The following is a 21420-nucleotide window of genomic DNA, read 5'->3' as shown; positions in this document are numbered from 1 at the left end:
CCTAAATGTGATCTGCAGACTGTGCTCATCATCATCAGATGATACAGAAACAGCTGCTTAAACCCTCTAATCCAATGCATGGACAGAAGCGACCAAGGAAAGAACAAAATGGAGAAAAATCGAAACAATCATTCCAAGTTATGCTTCATTTTTATTTGGCAGTAAATAAAAATCATAGTGGCAATATTCTACAAGATGATCACTGGAATTTAATTATTTGCTAGGTGACCATAGGATTGGAAGGAAAATGGTAAAGTATTAAAATATGCTTTTAATACACTGATCGTCCAGAGTCATTGCTTTTTCATCAGGTTTTTTTTCTGCATTGCAGACAAGGCTGCACAATTATAAAAGCAGATCAGAGAATTCCCTATGATACTGTATATTGATTCAGAAATGAGATTTTAGATAAGGGTCCATTTGCACAGATTTAACTAGAGGCTTGGGATCACTGCAGAATCCGATTGCTCCTTTCTGCAGTATAGAACAGATTATTTAATTGAATTAGCTTATCAAAACTTCATGTGATAACAGAACTTCACATTAACTGAAAAATGAAAATACTTTCAAAGTTTGCAACAATTCAAACATTTTTTTTCTTTCCCTTGTTTCCCTAAGGTGCTGGCTAAATAAGTTAAATTTATGGCAAATTATTAGTATGCTCAGTCTGAGAATTCTTTTTCTTTGCATATCCAAAAGCCTACCAATTTTCCCTTTTGAAACCCTGCAGATACAAAAAAAATCAATTATTCTTAGTATTCTTATTTCATGTTGTTATAAAGGCAGTGGTGTACTTCATTCCACCCAATAAGAAATACACCAGAACATGAACAATATGGTAACAGTAACAAAGATTTTGAAGTCAGTATTGTATTTTGGCACACTAAGTATTAAATAAGCTTATATTATTATGTTACTACTTCATGTTTAAAGTTAAAATGGCATTTTTTGAAAGCAGTCACATTTTAACTTTGATTAGTGTAGCAAATAAATGTATTTTAGAAATGTTTTGCATCACATATTTTGAGGTATATTAAAGTAATTTTTGAAATGCAAATTTTCACAACTCATTGAGGTAAATAGGAAAAACAGATGCACCAGAAATGACTGAGTGGGATTCTGGGCTAAGGAACAATCCTAAATTCCCTAATAAGGCAAAAACATAAGATACAATCAGGAATTTTGCCAGAAAATAGAAAAACTGTATTTCAGATTTCCTTCAAATCAATCCTCACATATGTAAGGGGAAAAAGGCATCTGTGAATAAGAAGAACCCAACCTGTCTGTATCTTATAGTCCTTATTAACCTCTCTGAACCTTTCAGAGTTTCACATCTTCTTCCAGTCCTTTCCTCAAGCAAACAACCACTGGACAACAATCACATAGGTCCACAAGTTATAAATACAATTACAGTATAGTGATACCCAAATTTCAGTGAAATCAGCATAATTTACAGTCAAACTATGCAGGAAGTTCAGAGGAAACCAATCCTCCAATCATACAAAACAGTTTGCTGAAAACACGAAGAAATCTTCTTCCAGGAGAAAATCAGCAAAGTAGAAAAAATAAAATGCACCTTCCTTGAATTTTACTTTGACTCTGCCTCTTCATCCACGAATTCAACGAGTGGAGCATGCCTGTTGGCCTGGGCACCTTCTTGGAAATTGACCTTTTTAATCACTCCTGCCTTGGGAGCCCTGATGGTGTGCTGCACAGAAACACAGCCAGGGTCAGCAGCAGACAACTCAGGGGCTTCCCTCCAGCAAATGCCAGCTTTACTGCTTCTCCAAATGGAACTGAACACACTTAATCCCTTCCTCTGACATTTTTTACCTTAAACCTTCTTTGAAACATTCCTAGTCCACTTCTGAGTTTTGTTTTCTCATGAATATTTGATAAGTATACTGGGGAGAAAAATGCTATAGAATACATTTATATGAATTATCATCATCATAGGAATGATCATCAGTATGAACAGCTGACTTATTTTACCTCACTAATACTTTCTGTTGTTGTAATAAATACCAAACAGAAATAACACACTATTAATCCAAAATGTTAATCAGAGAGCAGATTTGTTCCCTTAAGAGAAATCTGCAGATTTACTAAAGATATTTCTGTTTTCTGGCCAGGAGTGGTCTTTAGTGGGCAGATATTTGGCAAAATGCAGATGAAACAGAAATACAGCTACTAATGACAGTAAAGGAACAGCATGCTCACACACAACCCCCAGCTGGTCTGCTTGTCATTGTACCAGGTCACTTTGATATTGTAGCTTTGCCTCTTGGTAGTTTTCTACATAGGATTAGCATCAAAACATGTAAGATCAGATATTAAATCCTCACAGCTAAGGACTCTCTAAATAATAATTTGCTTTTTAAATTTTACATTTTATATTTCAATAGCACTTTAAAAAATAACTCAGATAATGTTAGTCTGGATATCAGCTGAAGAGGCACAAACACATTTAGCATCCAACTGCAAAGAAGTTTGTGTGTAGGTTTTTTAGAGCACACAGTTCTATTTAATAGAATTTGAGTGTAATTAAAAAAAGAACATGATAAGAGAAAGGCAGATTTTCTCAACAGTGTTAGTTCTGCTGCCACAAATTGAGGTTTATTTTAAACTAATAGTCAAACTAAACCAGTTCAGGCTACAGAAACTGTAATTCAAGCAATCTGAGCCACAGTCAAGCACTGTGACAAGATAAAATTCAGTCCTCTGAATGCTGTGTGGATAACTACACAGAATCTTTAGTGTGCTCCTCATAAAACTTTATGTAAATATTATTATTATTATTAATTATAGGATTATACACAAGAAGAATCCTGTGTATATTTACAAAGTCCCCATTAGCTAAATCTCTGCTTGAAGTAACTGCAGACATCCATGTGCCTGGATCACAACCAGGGAGCAAAAGACACCAAGACAGTTCTGTGCTAGAAAAGTCAAAGGAGAGGAGGGGACAGAAGGCCTGACACCACCACCCAAATGCATGTTAAACCAGCTGCAAAATACCATGGATTATATAATCATCATTTGTTAGTAAAATAACAGCAAATATAATCCTCTGAAATCCAGTCAGACACAGCACTGATGTCACAGCAGATGAAGTGATACTGACAGCTGCAAGCTGCACTCCACACTGAACTTCAATAATGCAATCAAAAATTATTAAATTTTGAGCAGATTTTTATTTTCTCAATAATTAAAACCTTTATATGTCACTTACCTCCATTTTCATAGCTATCATAACCATTAGAGGGTCTCCAATCTGCACCTTATCCCCTGCCTTCACAAACACCTGAAATTCAGGAGAAAATTGGGGGAAAAAATCATTTATGCCTGTACCATTCAAAATCAGCAGGATCTTGACTAACACAATGCACAGAGGGAGGGAGGTTTTGCAAAACAGCCTCATATTATTTTTGTTGGTCTGGGTAACTGAGTTCTTTAGATAGGGAATAGTTCTAGATAGATCTCCTAGAGGAAGGCAGAGCCTACAGAAAGAGGGTCAGTACCAGATGACAGGATGACCAGGAAGCCATTTACTTGTCAAAGAAGAAACACTACAGGAGATGATGTATAGTCTACCATTTCTGGGCTTCAGCAATTCTATTTTGAGCAAAGTGCAGAACCTCTTCCTGAAGCCAGTCCCTAAAGCCTTTAAAACAACATCCAGAAAGAATATGGCAGGAGCCACCTCATTTTTCAACAATTACTCTGATTTGGAGTGTTCATTCAGGATGTCAGAGATCCATGTTCCATGTACTCCATCCTTTATGTCTTTTTATTAGTGGTTGAATCTTTCAACCACTAAACTCTCCAGAAAATCTCTTTCTGTTGAAACTTTGTCACTGTACAGAGAATGCAGAAGACTTGCTGAGCTAAAGAAAATTAAATCAATTCACAGCTTAACAAAAGAGGCATTTCTGAGTATTTCTTCTTTTGCAAGTGCATCTCACTCTTGTGTTAGATGAAATGAATCAAACAGCCCATAGCACTTCAGGGAGCTTTGACTTGGGAAGTAATTAAGATGAAGAAAAAATTAGTTAAGCAGTAGCATTAGTTCAGGTCTTCCAGCGCTCTAGAGAAAGGATGGAAGCCTTAAAAAGACATGGGTGGCTGCTGAAAACTCAGAGTAAACAAAGCTTTTTCCAGTCAGAAGCCACACAACACTGACATTACTGTCCCCAGCACAGTAATGGCAGTACATTTTCCTGGCAGTACAGAAGCACTATTTCTGGCAGAGTAAATCTGAATATATTGGAGAATTCAGGTCCCATCCTGTTGTTATAATTACCTTCTCCACTGTGCCTGTCATGGGTGCCACAGCTCCACCTTGTTCTGCCCCTGAACTCACTGCAGACAAGTATTTGGGCACAGGGAGGCCAATCTGAGCACTGCCTTCCTACAAAAGAAAATCCAGGACAGGTGAGTTAACAACATGAGGTAACAGCAGCAGTAGATGGGCTGACAGGGAAAGAACAGCTCCAGCCTTGGGCAAAGCAGTCAGCTCTGAGGGTGGCACACCCTGCAGTCAGGGCTGCACTGGGACTGCCATGTCACTGCTGTGCCAGTGCCCGAGGCCTAGCAAGTCACACTGAAGGTGACACCTGCTGCTGGAAGGACCAGCAAGGAAGGAACAACCCCTGGGACAAAGCAGCTCCACGTGGATCTTTGTACAAACCCCGGATTTGTACCTTCCCTGTTCCTGCATCAGCAGTGCAGAAGGTTTTGGAAATGCATAAAGGCTGTTTGTAACAAGCAGGAGACACATTGGCATCTCCACTGCCAGCCACTGCCAATGAATCCTTCATAATTTACAATAAAATTAATTCAGTGCTAAATTTAGTCAGAATTTCTCACTGTTACTCAAAATCCCTTAAGTCCTCTCAGAGTTGCTTCCCAGAGTCTCTCACAGACTCAATACCCTCCACATCCTTCCCATGCCCTAAAGCCCTGTGATTTCTTCTCTATCACTCACCCCAGACCCCTCTCTGATACACAGGACCACTGAGCTTTGCCATTCCAGCATGGGGTTATTTTGTCCTCAGCACTGGAGCAACAAAGTTTTTGCTGCATTCTGCTGAAAGTCTTAAGGGGCTCAGTGCTAGAGGTTACTTACTGGAACTAATAAATAATAATTTATTTATTTAATTACATTGAGTTACTTTAAGGCTTTGGAATGTTTTAACTGTAAATAAAAAACTACAACCTAATAATGCAAGTTAGAGTACCTCTTCTTTCAAATGTCACTTGCATATATGCAATGCATATAATGCCATGGTAACTCATAATTGCATATTTTAGTATTAGCTGAAGTTATCCTTCCTCATACTGGTATTGATTTATTTCTTGTCATATAATTTTAAAATTGCAATTGAAATTAAAACACCACCGACAAGACCTTTCAAATATTTGTTGGTTTGAAGCACTTGCTACTGTGACAAACTTAAAATACCCGAATACCTGACAAATTTAGTATTTTGTGTTCCCCCTGCCAAACCATCATTTCCACACCATCATTTCCTCACCAGCTGTATTTTAACTTTCTAAAAGTAATTATTTTTCTCACTCACTGCAAGCAATGAATTTCTAATTAGAACAATAATCCAACAGGTATCAAAACTTGATAGGTCAAAGTAAGAGACTGAAATTGTTCTTCTCTTTCACATTCTGTTGCAATTTATATTGTTCATTTATATGGATAAAATTCCAAAATTTTCAATTTGTGATAATAAAGGAAGGAACATTACCGGGAAGAACAGATAAATGGTGTTGTCCAAAATGACCAACTTGGACTTAGACACTGTTCCATTTACTGAAGACCTCAAGTAAAGTGAATCATCTTCTTTCAACATCTCTCCAGAAACCAGGAACATTTTATCTTGAATCTGAAAGTTAAATGCTTTTATAAGGACAAAGGCTAACCCTTTATGAGCAGTAAATCAAAAGATTGTATTTGTACCCTCATAACTTGTGATTCTGCATAGGCAACTCTGGAATTAAAAAAACATTTCTAAACCTTATGTATCCTTTATTTTTCAGTTAAGAGACTGTTCTGTATCCAATAAAAATAGCTTAGCAAATTATCTAATATATTCACTCAGGACATTCTTGAGCATTCATCCATTCTGGGTGCCAAATCTGAGAGAATAAGACATTCAGCTACAGGGGATATTGAACACCCAGCCAAACACAATTTCCTTAAGCCAACAACTGGAGACTCACATGTGCACACACAAAATGATCTACAACTAAGGCATCTTGAGCTGTTTACTACAGGAGCTCTAGAGCATGGACAAAGAAGCCAATTCTAGGGGCATCATTCAATTATCTAACCAGAAGATTCCTCAGCTCATTTGGTAATCACTCTCCAATTTCCATCTTCAAAATAAAATGTTATCTTGCAGATAATGCTCTAGAAAGTTTTATTTATCCCACAGGAGATCCATTCTCATAGACAGAATAGAGCAGGAGTCCTGTGGAAAAAAAGTCTTTTAAATGCAGATTTAAATCTAACTCCCCAGGTTTTAAACAGACAAATTCAACAAGGAAAATAAAGAATAAGACCTTTAAGTACTGAAAATACAAACACCTCTCTTAGCCTTGTCAGAAACATTTTGGTAGCTCTTCCATGCCAATCCAGCACCTAGCACAGATAATTTCAGGTCAAAGTAACAGTATATAGCAATGGATACAAGCAAACTAAAAACAGAATCCTGCTTCTGTAATCATCAAGCAACTTTAGCAACAATTAATATTAAGAGAAATCTACAGGAAACTGATTCTTTTATCTAATGAAGTAGCTGAAAAAAATTGTACTTGTACCTGCATTTTGTATGACCCATCTTGATTGTAACTTACAGCTACATCCACAACTGTTCAATAAAACAAAACATGTATGTGTGAGTAGATTTCACTGGAGTATCTAGAGAATGATGGCATCTAAGCTCTATCAAGGCTTTCTTGATAAAAATGAGGCCCACCAACACTAAGATAACAACAATTTTCAGATTAGCTTACTACACACTGCAGAATTCCTACTGAATTCCAGACAATTTTTCTTTCAAAGATGAACATCTGAAATCATGTATCTAAAATCTGTATTATATGGACAGAAAACAAGTTTGTGAGGGGAGGAAGTACTCCTTTCACAACAAAAAGGAGTTCAAAAAAAGTGAATGGCATTCTTCTCTTTTTAAAATCTCAACCTCATTCATTTAAATGATGAACATGAATTAGTAGTCATTTCAATTTGGTTTACATGTCCTCAGGATCTAACAGTGTGGATTAAACATGCAATTCTGTGAATTCCCAGCTTACACTGCATAAAATTCATACTGATTCTATGCTGTTTCTTAGCCTGAATTTTCAAACACCAGTTAAAATAACTTCATCCATCAAGTATCTCCCTTCCCTCTACAGACTTTTTTATTAACTTACTGTTTTCCCCATCCAGCAGAGACAGTTTTCTAGTGTAACATATATTTATTCTTCTACCAGTGCTGGATGCAAATGGTGAGAATTTATCTAAAACACAAAATACACAGATATGTTATTTTTCATTCAACTTCAGCAAAACACAATACTTAGAACTTAGCCTTAAAATCATTGTCCTACTCTTACTAACTCCATATTGATGTATTTATATTGCACAGAAAAGACTGGGGAACTACTGTAGTCAGAGAGAGTGACAATTCCTTGATCTCCAACACTGAATAAATTGATGCTGTGTGACCTACAGAAAACATGACACTGAGAAGGGCACTGGCTGTTTTCCATGAACACATCCCTGAACAGGACTGGAGAGCATCAGAATTCAACCACACCAGAGCAAGTCCTGATTAACCTTTAGGTGAAGGCTCCATTAAACCTCCACTGCTCTCCCATTCAGAGCAGAGGTAGTTTTGTCTGAAGCCCCTGGGCAGCTGTAGGAATAACAGAGGCAGAAGGTCACTGCTTGTGCTTACCAAGAGCAAAGAGCTCACAGTGTCACTGACCAGGAATCCCCAAGGTTTTCCAGGCAGTGCCTGTCTGAAGGGCTTTGGGAAGTGCTCTGGACACCACAGTGGTGACACATTCCCTATCTGACCCTTAACAAAAGTTATACTCTGCCCTGTGTGCAAATACCTGGGAGATGCCAGAACACAGAACCCTGAGCAGGCACAAAGTAGGGCAAAGAAAAAACATCCAAATTAAATAACTGCACACGAACCCATAAAATAAAACAATACAAAACAATGATCCTTACCATCTGACTGATCTCTGAAAGCATCTGTTAGCATCTTCTCTTTCAGTATGAGCCCTAGAGCTGCCTGACACAAAACTTCATGTGGAGTTGCCTTTTTGGCTGGAAATAGTTCATCATGGTGTTGAGGAATGAAATTAGTGTGCACATTTCCAGCCTCAAACTGTGGGTGTCCTGACAGGCTCAGTAAGAAATCAATATTAGTGCTTAATCCTACAATCTGTAAAGAAACAGAACAGAAGCACATTGCCAAACTGAGTTATGACTACACAGCTTTCTGCTCCCAAAGTTTATCAATAAAATGTAATTAATTCAACTGGTCTGTTTTACTATCAATAAAACCACTGAGTGTAAAAAGACAAAAAACCAAAACAAAACCCAAAAGCTGCTTTCTCAAAAGCATTCTGTTTTCTAAATGTTGCCTTTGTCCACTGTGAAACTGAGCAAGGTTTCCCAGAAACAGTAACAGGAGGTAATTTCAGAAAAAACCCTACTTTTGGAAAATTGTGCTCTGAGTATTTAAAAGAACATTCCTAACTTAACAAGGGCTTCTTATTAAAAATGAGTTACAATAAATCCAGTATCCCATATTTGATCTTTTAATAGTAAAAAGTAGCAACAGGGACTTCTATAAGTTTACTAGATACTATCCATTTCCTATAGTGCAAAATACCTAATGAAACAATATTATTTTAGAGAAATCAGTGAAATTGGTAACCATGTTATGCTGTCAACATTTACTGACTAAGAAAATTCTGGAAAAACTAAGAGAATTCTTTAATCTCTTTCTCTTGCAGTAAATTTCATTTTTATCTAAAGCATAAGGGGCCCAACACTATCACTACCTCAGGCACATGAACATGACGTTCATGTTGTTGATTTAAAAGTGTAAATTCGTTCTGCACAAGCAATATTCAGTCTCACCTCAAGCCAAACCTCCTGAATTCCACTTTTGAAAACAGTTATAATACCTGCAGTTTTCATAGGGGAAAAACGGAATGTTTCTTAAAAAGAACTGACAGCATATTTCTTTACTACAAATATAGTCTAAAAACTTAATTCTTTTAATAAATTAAAAATTACAATCAAACGTTGTCTGACACAAATTCCACTAAAGAAACCATTTAAGTCTTAGAAAGCTCACAGTACAACTGAAAATGTTGTTTAGCCTTACCTTTCTATGAAGTCCCAGGTGCATATTCAAACTGAAGATACCACAAACTTAAAAATCTATGCCTAAAACTGGGCTTCACACTTATTTTCACTCACTCCACCAATGAAAACAGTTTGCAAACTGGGAAAAAATACAACTTCTGCAAACAACTAATGGGTTTGAAATAGCAGTAGCAATGCAGGCTCCCTTTGGGAAGGCACTTTTGTTTTACTGCAGTATTTTCTGCATGCTTTTGTGGCTCAGGCTGTGGTACCACACTTACGTTGTACTGGCGCAAGCTGTAGCGCAGCTTTCTGAGCGCTGCCGGCCGGTCCTCAGCCCAAACCACCAGCTTGGCAATCATGGGGTCATAATGCACAGAAACCTCATCACCTGGAACATGGCAATAAACAAAAATGCTCTAACATGCAACCACAAATTCATGAAAGTTGGTAATGCAAAGTACTGGGCACATGGCATCCAATACGGGCACAATTCATGGCCACATTTCTCTCAAGATTAAAATTGTTTAAGGACATGATGATGTGACCTGGCATTTCAATTTCAAGGCCAATTTCAGCACAGACTTTTTATAAATTTTATAAATACATTTATAAATTTTTGTAGAGATAACATGACTCAAATTCAATTTTCTTATTGCAATCAGAATGCAGGATTGCTAAACAGTGAGGAAAATATCACCACTATGAGCCAGTGGACATTAATTTATAATGACAGATTATAATGATATAATTTTTTTAATTTATTATTTTATAACATATATTATTTTATATTTTTATTATTTTATAATTTATTTACCTCTTCTTTATCTATTATAATGATAATAGATAAAGAAGAGGTAAATAAAATATTCAGTGACTGACCAGAAGTACATGGAAAATGATAAGGAAGAATAATACTCTGGAGGGATTTGTCTTTAAACCAACACTCTTTTAGACAAACTCATTCAGGCCAAAGAGGGAAATGCTTACAAAGGTAAGTTCTTGATGTTAATTATTTCTTCTTCCATCACTGCCTTCAGTTTTACCTTGCCTGACTCCGGTCTCTATCCTGGTGAAACGATCTGCTGGGGGGGTGGATAAGTGCAACAGGGGCCCAGCTCCTGGCATAAAGTTATTATCAGGGTCCTCAGCATATATTCTAGCTTCAAATGCATGGCCCTGGAGCAGGATCTCTTCCTGCAGTAGAGGAATCTTCTCTCCTGCAGCAACCTGAAAACAATAGGTTTTTTCTTTAATGCACAATCCATATTCTGGAATGCTGATATATGAAATATTAACTGTATTTCTTCTGAATATGAACAACTAGGAAGCATATTTTAAAAAGCACAAGGAGAAAAACACTGCCACGACCACTGAACCTGTCCACCTTGTTTTTCTCTTCCAGTGTTGTTTGATTCCTGCTCTAACTCAGGGTTCAATTCTCAATTTCCATGCCCAGATAAGGAAGACAAATGTTCTTTTTTTTTTGCATTGCCATTTTAATTTTCTTTCTGATTACACTTTCCCACCCTTAATCTCACACTACTTAAGCTGTTGTCCTCACTTCTGGATTTATGCAAACAGAATTGGGGTTTATTTCAAGTTCCCTAATGCCCAAAACTTCCTGTGATCACTCAAACGTGTGAATAATCTCTGCAAATTGGGTGTGTGAGGAAATCCACTGCTCCAGTCCACCCCACTGTACATCTGTTTCTATAGAATGTGGCTATACTGGTATAACACCAGACACAGGTTTTTGTGAGGATTTTTTCCTCCTACAGTCTGATTGACTTTTGGGTCACAGATCCATTTCAATCAGAGTTTTAGAAACCTTACAACATAGCAAAGGAAAGATCAGGAGCCCACTCTCTCCCACTTTCCACACTGTCTGTTAATGTCTCTAAATACATTTTAAAAATGTTTCCTCTCTACACAGCTGGTTGAAATTCAGAGCACCTACACAATGCTCTACATCCACTACAGCAACGTGAGATGTTCCTGTGGAGCAAAGGAAACTCTACCCTGACAGCTGAGCAGGAGATGAGGATCTGGAAACCCATCTGCCTCTCACAGGCAGTGTCACACAGCACCCAGGAGCAACTCTCCATGTAAAATCAATTAACACTCACCCTGAGCTGCCATTCCACCAGGTCTGTTCCAGTGATCATCTCTGTAACTGGGTGCTCCACTTGCAGCCTGGTATTCATCTCCATGAAGTAAAAATTATGTTGGGAGTCCATAATAAATTCAACTGTTCCTGAAGTATTTAACAAAAGGACAATTCACCTAACAGCATCTTAGGTGTCCATTTATGGAAAAGACATCCAAGACACTTAATTCAACTATGCCAAGACTACTATTTCTCAATCAGACACACTGAATTCCATTAAATTCTATACAAATAATCTAAAAGGGTCACAAAATTGAGATCTGAAAACAGAAGGGTTGTTTCCTTGTACATTTACATAACCTTTGTTTAGTAGCCATTCTCTACAGTAAGAGCTGCATTTCATTAGCACTTTAAAAAGTGCATCAAGACTCTTTGAAAGTATTCTGAATATTCATAGGGCATATCATTTTTTTAAAATAAATATCTGAAGAAAACAGTGAGAAAAGAAAATTACAAATCATTTCAGGAGGTTATTTTTCATCTGGGAAATTGTGTGGACTTTAAAGTGAGTTGTGATTTTCTTTTAAAGACTACTGTTTGCATATAAAGTATTACCCTCTCTATGCTAAAAGAAAAATTATTTTCCCCTCGCTCAGCTCAAATTTCCTAATTCATAATGCTCACTTTCCAACAACAGTTGAGCTGACCAAATTATCTGCCCTGAAATTTTTTTCCTTCTATCCTTCAGCTGCCACTGGTCTTGAGTTCAGGTATGCTAATTTAAATCTGTAATTACATCAGAATTAACTACATGATTACTTGCCTAAACCTCAAAAATTTGAGGGATGTGTGTCATACTTGGAAACAACCAGATGCCATTTGCTTGAGACTTAAATCTGACTAAGTTAAAAGCTGCACCTCCCCAGGCTCACCTGCTCCCACATAATTCACTGCTTTAGCTGCTTTGACAGCAGCTTCTCCAAGTCTCCTTCGAACCTCTGGACTAATTCCTGGCTGTAAATAATAATAATAATAAAAAGATTACAAACTATTGTTAAGTTTGGTGATATAAAACCTGGTATGACTGAATATTGAACAGAATTAACAACTGCAGCCAAACCCTGATCTATGTTACACTTGAAATCTACATAATACTTCTTTGAGAATCACTTTCCTAAAGAATGTAGCTTTTGTTTCCCAATTAGAACATCTTCAGCAGCAAAACTAAAATAGGTCTGAGAATTACAAATAAATTATTACCCACTACATACATTTAGTGGGGGATAGCAATTATTATAAAACATGGCAGTTTATAAAAAATATTAACAATTTTCTGCTCACCCCTGGTGCCTCCTCAATGATTTTCTGATGCCTCCTTTGCACGCTGCAATCTCTTTCAAACAAATACACTGCATTGCCATGCTGGTCACCAAATACCTGGACTTCAACATGCCTGCTCCATAAAAATAAATGTTTTAATGTATTTTAATGCCCCAAACAGACTTCAAACTTGTCATTTTAACAGGATTTCTTATAAGTTTAAGTGTCTGCCCTTAAATAAATGCCAAAAATGTAAAGTGAGGCTGATACTATGCAGGATTTTACTGGTTTAGACTTAATCTTCTAAATGAAAGAGGATTTCTAACACCAACTACTGCAGTGAAATCTCATAGATTGTAGGATAAGCAAGACATATATCTGAGGGCTGCTACCTCTTTCTTAGTTATTATAATAAAAGTAAAACCACTTCACTATTAATTTGATAATGATTATTTCCCTCATAATTTATTGTGCAGCAATTCACAAGAGACAATAGCAGTGCTGGCTCAGAAATAACATTGTTCACTTCAAAACACCATTTCAAAGGACAACTATTAGGTAGCAGAAGTTTATTCTATGCATAAAACTAATAAAAATACATCACCTTTCTGACAATCCCCTGATCCTGGCAAAAGAAATTCCCCAGCAATGAGTTTTTTCTCATCTCTACCTGACAGCATAAGCAGACCCTCAATTTCTTTGGAACAAATGCTTTCCCTATAGTGATGCTTCAAGGAAGAACAGATGTAAAGTACAAGTGTCAAACAGACCTCTGAGACATTCTTTATAAAAAATAAATCAGTTCAGTTTCACATGAGCTAAAGACACTCACTTCTGTTTGAAACACTGAAGTAGAGGAAGATTAAATAACTGGTTTGGGACACCTGAGGGCAGCAGAAACACCATCACAGCTTGACTAAGGTCTATAGTTTAAATATTATAGTGATTATTTTCCTAGATGTAAATCAATTTTAGACATCTCACTGCCACATCTCCCAAGCAATAGCATTTTAATTCCTGTCATTCAAAACAAAGCCACTACAAGAAATTCAATGAATTATAAACAATTTTGACCAAATTAACAAATTTCATAGTGCAAATCAGACATACAAAACCAATTTTAATCCTACAACTAAGCTAGTTATGTTTATTTAACTAAATGGAGCTATTTATGTTTATTTAAGTAGAATAAACATTACAGTGTTTATATTGAAACATCTGCTTCTCACCTTGGATTATCTACAAATTTCTCAATCAGCATTGCATCATCATTAAAAGACTTCTTTGCTTCTCTCCTTGCTGATTCCAGTTGGTCCAGAAACTCCTTTTCTGAATGAGCAATCCTCATGCCCTAAAATACAAGAACAAAGCTTATCTAAATAGCTAAAAATACACAATGAAAAACCTTGCTGCACACAGAGTGAGAAATTAGCTTAAAAATAATATGTTTTTTCTTTCTTTCATAAACTTTAGCAGAATTGTGTATCAGCTTTCAGTAAAATAATCCAACTAAGTCTCACTGAAAGCGTCACAAGAAATGTAAAAAATAGATATTATCATTCCATTGATATGAGTGAGCACAAAATTCAATTGTGTCCTCAAATATTATAGAAATTTTCCAAGGCTGGCAGAGAAAAACTTATTTTTTACAAAATAAATCTAGCTGTTTTGGAAATAACTAAAATTTTCTATAGTAATTTTTATAGACATTTATTTCAGAGCATAATTTGATTTAGACTGGGAGTTCACCACCCATTGAAAAATATCTAAACACAAAATGGTATTTGTAATCATTTCTTATGCAATATTTAAAACTGTTAGCAAAGGAAGTCACAGAAGCTATCACAGAGTAACAATTTAAAGTCATCTCATTTTGCACAAATCCACAGCATAACTTTTCTGTTCATGTGAATTACTGGAGATCCACTGAAACCAACAAAATTCTTCCAGTTTATTCTAGCTAGTTATCTTCTGCATATCAAAGGGAAGTGAGATTTCATAGTGCTAGACTGGCCATTAATAAATTTTAGCACAAAGTACTTTTCCAGTTTTTGATTTCTTTTACAACATTGAGTTGCAGATGCTGAGCCATGGTAACTTGACAGCACAGGATGAACAGAGGAGTTCCTTACCTTTCCTCCACCCCCACGGACAGCTTTAATCATTACTGGGTATCCAATTCTCCTGGCCTGTTCCCTTAGGCACTCATCAGACTGATCTTCTCCATGATAACCTTCAACAACAGGAACGCCAGCAGCAGACATTATAGCTTTGGAAGTGCTTTGACAGAACAGTTTTATATTTAGAATGATAAAAATATTTTTTTCTTACTTTAAGCTCCAACCTGTCTAATGCTCCCAATGTTTATTCTCTCCATGAAAACAGTTCCACACTAGACCTCAACAGGACTACTTGCATAGTGGTTACACAGCATTGGACTGTAATTCAGCACATGCTTCCAACAAACATTTTTGTTTCTCCTAGCAGGATTACACTTTAGTTTGACTGGTTTTTCCACATTATATATGCCAAAATTTAACAATCTCAAATTAAAGCACTACAATATTGAAAGTTGTACAAAGGCAAAACTTTTCATTACACAGGCTACATTCACACCACACATAAAACAGTCAAGCGTAACAACTCTAATTTCCAAAATGCATGCAAAGCTCGTTAAATTACTGAGGCAATTTATTCTCACATTATGAGGTGATAAAGTTAATTCTCTCTAACTATGATTATACAGTTCTTGTGTCAGTAATAACTTCATTTCCATATTCTTGATTTATACTTCATACCTTTAAAGTCTTTCTTTGATCTAAGAATAAGATTCTCTGTGATGAACTAAACTTATAATTTTACATGAGACACAACAATCCTGATGATTTGGTGCTTCTTTTCCACTGCTCTTTTGACCCTTCCAAATCTGACTGCTGAACCTTTACCTATACTACATTGCAATGCTTCAATTCTGGAAAAGTAGAATTATTTAATTACTAAAATCCCAATAACTGCACAATCTTGGCTGTTTATGTCCCTAAATGAATCTATAAACCTGGAGTTTATTCCTTTGAAGAAAACTGTAAAAATACAATGCAAATTGACAGAATAAAACAATTACAGAGCAACTGGTCATTTGTTAACAAAATCAGCTTTGCCAGGCTGTAAACTGCACAACCAAGTAATAAATCAGAAATAGATACCTTTTAATACCCATATCTCTGATAGCAGATGAAGGAGGACCTATGAAGATGATTCCCTGCTGCTTACACAGCTCTGCAAACTCTGTGTTTTCTGAGAGGAAACCATAACCTGGATGAATAGCCTGAAACAGAAAAATGTAACCAGCCTGTTTTTCTAAGTTTAGCTTAGAAAACTCAGAAATTTCATAGTTCATTAAGGAAAAGCAAGATGAGCAAAAGCGAAGAACTAAAGACATGGAAGTAACAGAAAATGTTATTGATCTCCTTACCTGTGCTGCTGAGACCTTGGCCACCTGCAGTATTTTCTCCATGGCCAAGTAACTCTGCTGTGAGGGTGGTGGACCAATGCAATATGCTTCATCTGCCTGTCTTACAAAAAACACACACAACAGAGACTGGTTACTAGCAAATTTAAATGAGTTTCTGAGCTAATTACATCACTTATCAGACTGCAGTTTAAATCACTGCCTTTCCTCATGGAGAGGCTCAGCTGGGTGAAAGAAATCTAACTTTTTCCCCAGAATCACAGACTATTCTCTAACCCCTGGCTGTCCAGAGTCAGAGAGCCAAACTTGAATGCACTTCTTGTAAAGATATCAGGTATTGAGACAGAGACCAGGCAAACTTTCCACCCATTCAAGGAAAACTTGGCAGTGGTCTACAGCAGTGAGAATCAACTTTGCATCAGCACCCAAATCTGCTTTACCCATGGAACTTATCAATGAAAAATACTGTGATGAACGAACATCAGCCACAAATTTAATGAATATACTTCACCATTGCTACGTGCATGGAATTCCTGTCTGCTTCACTATAAACTGCCACAGACTTCACCCCCATTTTCTTGGCTGTTCTCATCACCCTGCAGGCGATTTCTCCTCGGTTTGCAATGAGGATCTTCCCTATGCTGTGACCTCCTGTTTGAAAGGATGAAGCACAGTAAGAAACCAAGCCACAAAAACACCCCTGGAAACAAAGCAACTTTAAAATTCTGGTTTCTTTTACATTATTTATAAAGTTTACGCATTTCTTCAATAATGGAAAAAGCACGCTTCATCCAAAATCATTTTCAAGCTGCTCTTCGAATTCTTAACTCAGAGTCCTTATGCAGAAGTATCTTTAAGCCTTTTTTTTTTCTTTTTCAGAATTCAAGAAATATAGCCTTACCCTAAAAAAGAGCACTTCCACACAACAGCTGATCGTTATAGTTGTGCTATGCACCTTCTGGACTAACCAGGAAACAATCAAAGCTGCTGTGTCCCCCACAACAGCAGTGATCACATATGAAGAGCACTGTTCCCCCTTGATACACAGTGACAAAGAAATAAAAAGGTATCAATTTTTATTGTTTTGGTTTTTTCATCAGTGACTTACAAACTTCTAAAAATTGTCATGACAGCAGCACAACTTGACAGAAGTGTAAGGGCAGCACTGACAGAGACTTCTCAGTGAGAACTAAACAGCTTAAAACTAAACAATAAAATGAAAAAGATCTCTGAATCCTCAAACATAACTTTTTATATAACATGAACTCAGAGTGAGTTTAAATAAACTTGCTAAACCCCTTTACGCTCCTTCTTATATTGTTTAAATACCATAATGCCCACAAAACAATTCTCAGAGACTCTGCAACTTGTGTATCAGAAAAGGACTCAGAGGAAAACACCACAAAAAACAAATAGTTTTCATTAATTTCCATATACCTAATTATTATAGGTAAAATTATACAAAATATTGTTTAAACATTAAAGATGATTTCTCTTTGGTTAGCTAACAGGAACACACAGGTTCCTGTTTCCAGAAACTGTGAAGATACTGAATATTTCTTAAAAAACCCTTAAGTCTTTCAGCAACTAATACTCTAAAACCATCCACACTGCATAGCAATTTAAGCTAGTAGCTAAAGAAGTGAAATTTCATACCTATCGTTGAAGCCCATTTCACAAATATTCGTACTTGGTTCCATTGCCTGTGCAATTATAAAGGGACAGAAGTGTTACAAGTGCATATGAACAAGTGGCAACTGAGCTATTTTAATTTTCAGGTGAGAGAAGGACAGCACTGAAACTTCTGATACATCTACTGACACAGAACACACTCAGGTGTAACAAGGGAAGTTGCTCAAACTTCACCAGATCTCTCCCTAAGTACTTTCACTTGGGACACAATAAAAATTATCCCCATGCTGTTTCAGTAGCGCTCAAACAGAAATAATCAAGGAGTTTTCTTAAAACAAACAAGCAAAAAACCTCTTTTTGGTGGACAGAATAGCCAACAAATCACATTTATTTATTACAGAGAGGCCAACTCATGAAGTATTTGGGAGAGAAGACAAGAGCAAACATAAAATAAAAAAGCTTAAAAAGGCAATAGGAGCTGCTTTTGTAAAGCAAAGGTACAAGAGAAAACAATATGAAAGAGCAAGAGTGAGCTATGGAGACTTTTAGAAATGGAAAGTTTAACTTCAGATGATTAATGCTAACTAAATGAGATAACGGCAGCGAAGTGACTGGATAGAGCTGTGAGAGCAAACTCCTGGAGCTGTTTTAATTAGCATGTAAAACAAAGTCGGAATTTTGGATCAAGTCCAGCATTCTTTAAGCGTTATCGGACAAAAAGACACGGGACGTCCTCGGCACCACACAAGCAGAGCTCGGCTGTAACAGAGGAGGAATCTGTGCATGTATTAAGCACTGAATACACAGCTGTCATGGTCACCTCCCTGCGCGCAGCCTGCGGACCGACCCCGGGGCCGGGGCAGCTTCGTGGCACCCGCAGCAGCTGCCACAACCATTCCCTAGGGCCCACGAGGGTTTATTTGCTCTTCCTTCCCCCAGAGCAGCCCGGGCTCCCCGTGTGTCCCCTCACGCCCCGCAGAGCCCCCTCCCCTCCTGCCCGGGCAGCGGGCTCCGTGCTCGCCGTGGGCAGCTCCCCGCGGCTCCTCAGGCCGCCCCGGCCCGCACCCACGGCTGCCCCCGGCCCGGCCGCCCCTGCCCGCGCTCGGGGCCGCTCGGGCCTCCCCCGGCCCGCACTCACAGCCGGCGCAGCGCCCCGAGGCAGCCGCGGCCCCGCTCGGCCGCCGCCAGCGCCATGTTGGGGAGCGCGGGCGGCAGCGGGGAAAGCCCTCAGGGGGAGGGAGGGAGCGGGCGGAGGGAGCGCGTCACCGGGAGCAGAGCCGGGCACGGCCGGGGCCCGCTCGGGGAGAGCCGCGGAAATGGCTGTCGGGGGCGGGGCTGGGCGGCACCGAGGAACGGCGCCGAGAGGGCCGATGGAATAAACTTCATTTTAATGTGAAACGATGCGTGTCGCTGAAGGGGTGTCGGCCCTGTGGGTGCACGGGCTCAGCTGAGCGTGCTCCTTCAGGAATGATATCTGGGGTTGTAATGGGATAGCGATACACAAAGGTGTGCGTGCTTGGGAATGGCGTGGGCATCCTCGGGTACCTCAACATCCCCAGGTCCGGCTTCAAAACCGCCTCGGGCAGCACAGGAGGTCACAGAGCGGGGGGATCAGAAAGCATCAGAATCTATTCTGCTCCCTCAGGCTTTGGAGCTTTGCAAGACACAGAGCCGCAGAAGATTTGGGTTGGAAGGAAGCTTAAAGCTCATCACATTACATTACTCTCCCTTGAGCAGGGACACAGGTTGTGCCAACCCCATCCAACCTGGCCTTGGATGCTTACAGGGATGGGGCAGCCACTGCTGCTCTGGACAGCCTGTGCCAGGGCCTCAGCACCCTCACAGAGAAGGATTTGTTCCCAATGTTTATCAGTTTAAGGCCCAGCCCACCCCAGTGCGGGGCCTTGCTAAACCTGCCCGGCCCCAGCACAGTCAAAATAAGTATTTCCAGTTGTTGTTTACAAAAAGCAAAGCTGCGTGCTTTTTCACTGCAGGAATACACAAGCTATCAATTGTAGTAGTGGCAGTGTTTAGTGTCTTAAGTGTTCTCCATACTCTGAAGCATTTTCTTAGGTGAAGAGCATCTTCAGTATGCAGGCAGTCTCTGCTTGTTCCACTCTTGCTTTTTTTACTTTGCTGTGGTGACCCCTCACATCAGTGACTGGAAGGTTCAAGTAGGTTAAACAGACACTGGATCAGCTCGGGGAAATCATCCCTTGGCCCGGACTGCAAGAGGGATCAGCACTTGCTCTATGGATGAGATTTTAAAAACTAAATTATTAAGTGAAGCTTCCACTTTTCCATAATCCATTCACTCCAATCTTCTTCAACATAAGATGCTGACAGTGTAGATCCTACTTTTGCCTTTTGTAATTCAGATTTTTAAAAGGTCATGGTTAATTTGTCTCTAAACACAAGATGGCAGCATTTTATGTAGTTTAACTGTTGGACATTGGGGAGAGCTACAGATATTTTACAGTACATAAATCAGAGGTGGCAGAGGAGGCTTTTAGCAATAGAACTAATGGAAATGGCAAACTCATTTACATTGCAAATCTGCTCTTGGTGGAGGCATCCTGCCAGCAGGACCTTTAGGGCTTGCAAAGTCAAGAGGGATCACCAGACTGTACATGCAGATGTTTGAAAGTACAGTGTAATAAAGCTTAAATGCAGAAATATTAATTTCCTCAGTGACACCAGTAATATGTTTGATGTGTACATCCGTAGTCAGAAGCACTCAGGTGGACCTGCTAATGTAGTGGATAGGTTGGGTTGGCAACATTTAAAAAAAAAAGCTATTGTGGAAGCTGGACATATCTTAAAAGATGCTTTGATTAATAATTTGAGCCATTTTCTTGTAATAATTTTTCCCATGAGCAGGTTGTGAAAAATGTAACATGAATTATTTATTTAAAATAAAAATTAATTCATTTTTCTCATGAAAAAAAAGCCATTCCTTGGTAAAATGAGGTTAAACATTGGCTGGCCTCATGATTCATAATCTTCAAACATTTTTGTGATATAAGAAAGCCTTAGTAAAACTGAAGTTCTAAACCAAGATCAGTGTCTTTAATAAACCCCACATATCCTGACTCTCATTGAGTCAGGATATCCTGACCTTCCTTTTTCCCAACAGCCATTTATTTTGTTTCTGCATGTTGGAAATGCTCCTATCTAAAATTGTGAAGAAATAGCTAAGAATCTGAGTCAATTAGTTTATAATTTTATAAAGTGCTTGGGATCTACCAATTCCATGGGCAATAAGGCTCACAGAAAAAGAGAAACATATGTTTTGTGACATTTTGTGGCTAGCTGGGGAAGCCCAGATGCTGCTGAAAGCCCAGCAGTGTTATGTTGCTGTGGCAGATAAACTTCAGACCCACATCCCTGCCTTGTTGGCATGCAATGGCCACAGCCCTGGACGTGAAGAAAAAAGTCTTGTCCAAGTCTTGTCGCCTTAGTCACAAAGGGTTAACTCCA

The 21420-nt window shown here is 38.3% G+C and overlaps 1 protein-coding gene across 1 annotated transcript; it reads right to left on the bottom strand.

The window, feature by feature from the left end:
* Nucleotides 1-132: 132 nt before the first annotated feature.
* Nucleotides 133-19245, bottom strand: MCCC1 (methylcrotonyl-CoA carboxylase subunit 1). The gene is made up of 19 exons (XM_064721160.1): nt 19079-19245; nt 17965-18011; nt 16820-16959; nt 16312-16407; nt 16043-16164; nt 14972-15119; nt 14069-14190; nt 12861-12972; nt 12452-12533; nt 11539-11666; nt 10456-10639; nt 9691-9800; nt 8258-8474; nt 7450-7536; nt 6835-6884; nt 5760-5897; nt 4304-4411; nt 3233-3304; nt 133-1708 (listed from the first exon to the last, which is right to left on the bottom strand). The coding sequence occupies exons 1-19, from the start codon at nt 19132-19134 to the stop codon at nt 1589-1591; spliced, it is 2139 nt and encodes a 712-aa protein (XP_064577230.1). The 5' UTR covers nt 19135-19245; the 3' UTR covers nt 133-1588.
* Between the last annotated feature and the right edge of the window lie 2175 nt (nt 19246-21420).

This window comes from Zonotrichia leucophrys, chromosome 9 (genome assembly GCF_028769735.1).
Source record: "Zonotrichia leucophrys gambelii isolate GWCS_2022_RI chromosome 9, RI_Zleu_2.0, whole genome shotgun sequence".
In the NCBI taxonomy this organism is placed as follows: domain Eukaryota; kingdom Metazoa; phylum Chordata; class Aves; order Passeriformes; family Passerellidae; genus Zonotrichia; species Zonotrichia leucophrys.
This window is presented reverse-complemented; position numbering and strand designations above follow the sequence as displayed.

What these genes read in the sequence shown, in the direction of transcription:
- MCCC1 (XM_064721160.1), bottom strand. Translation starts at nt 19,134, where the DNA reads ATGGCGCTGGCGGCGGCCGAGCGGGGCCGCGGCTGCCTCGGGGCGCTG. An exon ending in TTTCAGAGATCAGTCAGATG is followed by an intron (nt 7,537 to 8,257) that starts GTAAGGATCATT and finishes TTTGTGTTTTAG; the next exon opens with ATAAATTCTCACCATTTGCA. An exon ending in TCTGCTGGATGGGGAAAACA is followed by an intron (nt 6,885 to 7,449) that starts GTAAGTTAATAA and finishes TTTATTGAACAG; the next exon opens with TTGTGGATGTAGCTGTAAGT.